Below are 7,602 nucleotides of genomic sequence, written 5' to 3'. Positions count from 1 at the left end.
TTAACAGTGTTGGGTAGCTAGTTAAGTGGTTTATTAAAACTAAATTACAACTTGACGATTTTTACTGGGAGGGTCCCATCCAAAGAATTTGCCACAGGCCTCAGATGGTATAGTTACGCGACTGCGCTTTGCCTTTCTTCCTGTTTTCGCATTGTTAACTTATATGTCCACATGCTCCACAGCTGTAACATTTTATATGTTTGCGCTTATCATAACCTCTTTGTCCATTTCTTCTGTCATGTAACATGGCGGCAAAATCGAAATCAAATCGACATGTATAGTCACATCCACTTCGCGGAGACTTTCAACTATGGCACAACATTGATGTATCGCGAAGTTATCGCTCAGTTAAAACTGGAAACGCTCCAATTTTTTTTAAAGGCAAACCTTTCTGGTAGGACCGCTGGCATTGTGTACTGCTTTGAGCTTCTCCTTCTGTCATTTTGACGTTTTGCAACCTTTTTAACCGACTTCCAAAAAAGGAGGAGGTTATCAGTTCGTCGGAATATTTTTGTTTGTTTTTTGTTTGTTACCGCATAACGATGGACCACGTCAACCGATTTCGATAATTCTTTTTGCATCGGAAAGGTAGTGTCTCAGAGGTGGTGCCATATTAATCTGGTTTAGATCCGATCATTGGATCATGAAATATACATATATATATATATATATAGTTTTTTATGAGAACTGAAGTCGGTTTTGTTTTTTGCTTAAACATTACTTGTTTATGCAGCAGCTCCTATGCTTTGATGTTTAAAATTGCCCACAATGCCACACTGTTTATTCTGATAAATAGCGCCTTCTAAGCCGGTGAACCTTCCAGACATGTGGACTCCACCACGTGCCAAAAATCTGTGGTAATTAGGAGACTCATCACCTGGACACACTACAAAAAATTATTTTCTTCGTCTTCTTTTTCAATGGCGATATTCCATTTAATACAAACTTTTTACGAAATCACAAATTTAGCAATGACACTGCACCCATAATGCTTATTATCCGATTCGAAGAAAAACGCAAAGTTAATAGATTTAATAGAATTTTTAAAATAAAGTCATAAACAAAGCTTAAAGTACAAAGTATACAAACTGGAACTAGCGAAGACAAATATCAATGGGAAAATTATGTAGTAAGCATGAATTAGTATTGCGATAAGTAATAAGCATGCNCTTCCATATATTCTTCGGCAGTCTTTCGGACTTTAAATGCCTTGTTGTATTTTTTCCAAAATTCCTCACCACGAAAGAATTTTACATAACCAACATATCCACTTCCAATTTGTATCTGTAGACCACGCTCAATAACTTGTGAAAATGTCTCAATAGGACTATCATTTGGTGGCACTGTTAGCCATTTCACCATATTTGTGGAAAATAAATTGGCCATGTAACCTCCTAACACGATGACTAGTACGAAAATTAGGCGCCGACTCCAGAATTTGGTTCGAAAGATTGTCAGAGGTTGGCAGAATAAACCGCGCATCAGGTCCATGTTCCAAGGAGCTATCACCAACAACAAAAGGGAGCGATCACAACGTAAAGCCCTGCGTTCCATTTTTTCTTGTAGGGCATATAAAAAGCAAAGCAACCAAATAATGCCGAAGAGTGCGGTTATAACGGTGGGACGGAAAACTTTGATGAAGAATTGATATGTTTCGTGCGGTGGTTCCACCGGCAACATAGTCACCCATTGAATAAATTCAACTGGGTATATGAACTTATGTAAATTCTTTTCCATTTGCGGGCTCAATAAAGTTGAACCCACATCGATAGTACCATCGAGCAATGCTTGACGAATACTTGCTCTCTTTACACTATCTTTAGTAGACTCATTAAAATTAGTTGCCATTTGAAGAGTGAAGTTATACTTTTCAGCGAATGTTGCTATAAACAAAGCAACGTATCCGGCTATGCGAACAGCACCGTTCTTGTCTTTACGCGTAATTGAAGATGGTGGAATTTGATCCAGCAGGGTTCGTAATGCCTTTCCGCCTGCATTAGCCAACCGATTCGGATAGATGGGTGTGTCGAAGCGCATATCACGAGTTTCCAATTCGAACACCGGAAATTGGTTGAAGGAATGATAGATGTGTGTGGCAGCGAAATCGCGATGTATCAGCGCAACATTAAGAAATTTCAGTTGCTCGCAGTTTTGGAAAAATTTCACAATATCCGATTTGACAGAAGATGCGAGATCCCGGTTGTGTATAGCCAAAATGCGTCTGGTGCGAATATGCAGTAGATCCTCAGCAAATTTCAGTAGAAAATCCTTATCGGTGAGATCCTTCATGCACACTATAGCCAAGATGTAGCTATTGCCTGTTCCACGCACATAAGCCGGATGGTTCCTATCCAACTGCAGCAATGGCAGCTCGAAAATCAATGGTAACTGCTCATCTACACAATCGGCTGGATGATTCCTCAACAAAAAGTATCCAACAAATGCACTCTCCGTTTGCACTNCGATAAACCTGAACTCAAGAATATTAAAAAGAGCAAAGTCCGAAGATACATGGCTCCGCAGTTACTTCAAATTGGTTTGATTAGGTTTGATTCTGTTTGCTTTTATATGCCTTCATAATCGTTTCCTACAATCTAACCAAATTTTAGTAATGTCAGCGGCCTTTGTGGGCCACCATATCCATGATGTGGCATTTCTTAATAGCTGAGACAATATCTAATTAGTGTTACGTAGTCTATGCCAAAACAAGCGCTGTAATTAAATGTTCTGCTTTTGGAAATACGCTGTCTACTCTTTCGTTTGCCTATATGAGCGCATGTATGTACATTAGACTGTATCACTCCCCATACAAAAAAAAAACATCGGTCCCGTTTTTCCATTGAAATTATAAAATATATTATATTTTAAGACTTGCAAATAAATTTGTTGGAAAAATTTTACGATTTACGTAAGCTGGACCGATTTGAAAACACCTGCAAAAAATTATTTTTTTATTACTAAAAATAGTTTTTTTTCTTTAAGTATTTGTTGAAGAAAATCACCTCAGATGACAAAACAGTTCAATCTAAAAAATGCATAAAAATATTGAAACAATTTTTCTACGGAATCATAATAATGAGATTTATGATGCCGTTTTTTAACATTTTTCAAAGATTGGTTTAAGGAAAACTTTAATAACTCAGCCAGGCTTTATCGAGCTATGAGGTAGCATTGAAAAGGTATTTTCTTACCCTTTTTATTTCTTTGAAAATAAACTCATTCAAAGTATACAAGAGAAACCTAGGATGAACGAGCGTCATTCCAAGTTGAATTAAGATGTGTTAATATTTGAAAACAAGAAAAGTTGGCCGTGAATGAGTTCTTTTGCAAAGAAATAAAAAGAGTGACAAAATGATAGGTACATCGTAAGTCTAAATCACTATAGTTTTGGCCAAGTTAATCAAGTTTATCTTAAACCATTCTCTGAAAAAAGTTAAAAACAGAATAAAAAATCTCATTATTACAATTTCGTTGAAAGAAATTTTTTAATATTTTTATGCAGATTTTTTAAGCTTAAACTGTTTTGTGATCTGAGGGGATTTTTTTCAAAGGGGCTTTAAGAAACTATTTTTATTCACAAGAAAACTATATTTTAGGAGGTATTTCCCAATCGGTTTTTCCGAAATATTTTGTTGGACGTCTTCATATTCAACCAGATTTGTATTCCCGACGGCAAAACCGCATCTCTTTTTTTTGGTAATGCCGTCTAATGTACATTTATTATGTTTAAAGGCTTATGCCAAAATATTTCGAAAAATATGAAGATTTACGTGCGCTGGACTGTTCTAAAAAGTCTTCCTAAAATTGAGTGTTTATAAATAAAATAAGTGTTTGAAAATATTTTTTTCCTAAACATGTCGTCAGATGATAGAAAAGTTTAAGCTTAAAATGTATGCATAAAAATATTTGAACATTTTTATCAACGGAATGCAAATATTGAGGTTGATGGAGATATTTTCAAATAAGTCGCGAACTACTTCTTTAGTTCTTCAAAAGCAGAATCCTAAGTTATAGGATGACGTGCCACTTAAAATCTCTAAAAAATGGTTTTGAGAAAACGTGTAACCAGTGCGTAACTTTTTACTCAATATTGATTTTTCTTTGAGCAAAACCAATCAAAGGCAAGCAAATTGTGTATGCATGCCCGGTGTAATTTTTTTTGTTTGGGTATGTGTAAAAAATGCTCACCTCTAAAAATTATTTTAACGTTCAGTACTGGATACAGTGGGAGTAATGACGAAAAAGCTGGCCTATATTCCAAAAATTGAAAATGTAAATTGTAATTTGTCAAGAGCAAGGTCATAACTGAAATTACAATCGCTTCAACTAAAAAAGTATGTCTGGCCACACTGTATGTGGATCATACAATTACAATAAAAATAAAAAAACATTAAAAAAAATTCCTGCTCTGGGACTCGAACTTGCACTTGCATCTCTCGACTGGCACTTCAGAGCTTTGCTCTGTCGGCCATTGCGACTGTTTGAGCACCGCGAGCAAAATTACATACTTATGCCTTTCACGCCAAGTAAATTTTTCCTAACAAGAAAGAAAATAGTTCTGAAAACTAAGGAGTTGTGTTTTCCTTAAACTGAGTCAAATCGTTTACTCATATTAAGGCAGACATGTCTTTGGAGCCATTTCATGGCAATATTTCTTTAGAATAATAAACTTTCTTCCTAGCATCAAGGAATGGTTTTTCTGAGTGTACACAGGGCAACAATGCTTTTGGTGCGGCAAATATTAAAGCTGTTTTTGATAGTTTTGATTTTTTGTGCTGTTTACGAATCCGTAAATATAAGGTTTCCATCAGGTTCAGATTGTGAGAAAAGCGAAATCAAGGTGTCAAAAAATCGTGTTTTTTCACTATTTGAAAAGCTCTAACAAAGAATGAAAACTTAGACCTGAATTAAAGCTAGAACTTTCGACTACTGTCCCTGAAAATACCATCCCTGTACCTTAACCTGATGGTCACTTGCAGTCAATTATTGAACAACAAAAAAATATCGGAAAAAAAATTTGCTAAAGTTTTGCTGTTCAATAAATGATTATAAGCAGGGCCGCAAAATCTATTTAAGCTTTTCCTTGGAATTGCTTATTTTGTTTATTCAGCGTTTCCAAGCTTAATTTTAACGATCATGCTTGTTTTGCTTATTTTTATTTATAAAGCCAAGTACGGACCTTTCAAGAAAATGGGAAGGTGTCCGAGGAGGTTTGACATCTGATATTTTACAACCTGCTGTCTCATTTTTTCCTTCCTTAATAATGGCAATTTCTTTTAAAACAAGGGTGCCTTGTACTCTTCACCAACAAATTTTAGCAAACCATAGTAGAAAGCGTACCAAGTTTCTTAGCAGCTTCGTTCTGCTTAAGAAAATTTGGCTCAATAAAGTTGGACGGTTTTTTTATTCATCGAACTAAGGAAATGTTTGCAAAGAATAACACAAAACCTGGTTTGCTTTTTGTTAACTCGTAACTTCAACTGCATTTCTGCTTGGATACAAAAATTTAAAACCAATGGTTTGTCTCTACGGGAAGGCATTGGTGTTATTAAAGAAAAAAAAAAATATTAAAACAACCAGAGCAAATCTCTGAAAAGCATTAAACTGTACTTAAATTTTGTTGTTTTGCGAGCATATTTGCAAGCAATGTTTTAGTGCCTACCTAGGTACTTAAAATGAATTTTTTCTTGCTTATTTTCTTCGATTATAAGTGACCTTTGGGTCAAGATGCAGGGATCGTATTTTCAGAGACAGTATTCGAGAGTTCTAGCTTTAGTTTAAGCCTAAGTGGAAGGTTTTCCTTCGTTGATAGAGCTTCTCAAATATGTGTTATAATGTATAAAGAATGTGATATAATAACAAATAAACAGTTTTTATAAAATGCTTGCAATACATTGTCGCTCGCCTCCCCGACTAATAGCCATGATGTGGCATGTTTTTATTGGCGTGCCTAATTAGTGTTATCTAGTCTATGTAAAGCCTAACTGTGTAATATAAAATTCGGCTTTTTACATTACCTTGCCTACTTAATTGTTTGAATATGTATATTTTTAATTGGGTTATGATTTTCACAACTAATTATTTTCTTGAAATAGCGGCCGCTGTAGTCGTGTGGTTAGAGGTGTGTACTACCACTCCGTTCCACCAAGGTTCGATACCTGATCAAAGCATTATCCCAAAAAATTACAGAAAAGTTCGCAGGCAATGGAAAGCCTCCGAGTGTATTTCTGCCATGAAAGAGCTTCTAATAAAATTCATTTGCCGTTCGGAGGCGGCGTAAAACTGTAGGTCACTCCCCTTTGTGTAGCAACATCAAAGCGCCCACCACAAATCGGACGACAAGTCCGGCCAAACACTTGGAAAAAGTGTAAGCGCCAAAGTGTTCTTATAAATATTATTGTTACTTATTATTTCCTAAAATGGATTTTGTTAAAAAGGAACAATTTCACGGGGAGCCACAACCCTAACCATCTGCCGATTTGAGGTGAACATTCTTTTACAATAGATACTCTGCGAGTAGCTGCCTAACAAGGCGGCGTGTGCGAAACGGCAATTATTTTAATTTTTTGAAGTGAATACGCAGAACTTTGTCTACTTAATTTCTTGATTTTGTCTATAATTCCAAGCTGCAATTCTATTAATTTATATGTAGGTATGTATGCCGTCTCGCATTACGTCAAATGAAAAATGCTTAGAGAGTTTTGCTTCCAAGATGTCGGTGAGATAAAAATAATATACTGTACTGACGCTTGTCGAGTAGAAGAAATTGTGTATATGTTTGTGGTCTCGCATTCGTTGTATAGGCCTAATAGTGGGTTGTAACGCTAACTGAAGAGTGGCTTTATTAGGTGTGATCAACTTGCACACACGCGACAACCCAAACGTCGAGTCGTAGGTATTCAATCGTTGTGATTATCACCCTGTAGTTCCCGTGGTGACACTTGGAAACACCCTGGCGGCTAATTCGAGCGGCGACCCTCCCTCCATATTACCATAACTCATGTTTCCCTTCAGACCTTGATCCCGGAAATCTTTCCCCACCTTCTTTATTTTCGTTGAGAAAGTACGAAAATTATTACGGACTTCGACATAAGTTAGTACGGCACCGGCCCCGAAAAGGAGCAACACAAGGTATCCCACTGGATAGCCAAGGACCGAAAGGTTATTGGCATAATAGATGAAAGTTATTAAGAGGGCAGGATCACCAGAAACCCATGGAGATGGATACTTGGTGAACTGGCGATGCAAATTAAGTTTTNCTACTGAGATTAGAGGACAAAGATTTGCATACCTTTGTTAAGGCCGCTATGGGTTAAAATATTGTGATAATGCACCCACTTATAAAGTAAGCGCAGCTAATAATACGTGTTCATCATCATCGCAGGTCTCCCCACCTACGTATTCGTCGGTTACTGCTTCCAGCTCCGCGGATGCGGTGTTGACTGGCGTCAGCAGCTGTGATCGGACTTCTACCACGTTGTGGTAGATCTGCCACTTTTTTGAGCGTGTACCACTCAAGGTCTGAAATCTACCACATATTTGCGTTGAGTAGTTTTTTTTTGCTTGACATAATTTTCTTAATTTTAAGAGCATTAATTGTCC

At 36.6% G+C, this 7,602-nt stretch overlaps 1 protein-coding gene across 1 annotated transcript; it reads right to left on the bottom strand.

Moving 5' to 3' along the window:
* Nucleotides 1-1,140: 1,140 nt before the first annotated feature.
* On the bottom strand, nucleotides 1,141-2,470 carry LOC108374838 (uncharacterized; the record flags this gene model as incomplete). Its single annotated transcript, XM_017630867.1, has 1 exon — nucleotides 1,141-2,470. A coding segment is annotated over one exon (1,330 nt), but the record flags the coding sequence as incomplete, so codon positions are not given.
* Nucleotides 2,471-7,602: the final 5,132 nt, after the last annotated feature.

Source organism: Rhagoletis zephyria, unplaced genomic scaffold (assembly GCF_001687245.7).
Source record: "Rhagoletis zephyria isolate East Lansing unplaced genomic scaffold, Rhagoletis_zephyria_1.1 Rzeph_scaffold_08180, whole genome shotgun sequence".
Classification (NCBI taxonomy): Eukaryota; Metazoa; Arthropoda; class Insecta; order Diptera; family Tephritidae; genus Rhagoletis; species Rhagoletis zephyria.
Note: the sequence above shows the minus strand (reverse complement) of the source record. Positions and strands in the feature narration are given on the sequence as shown.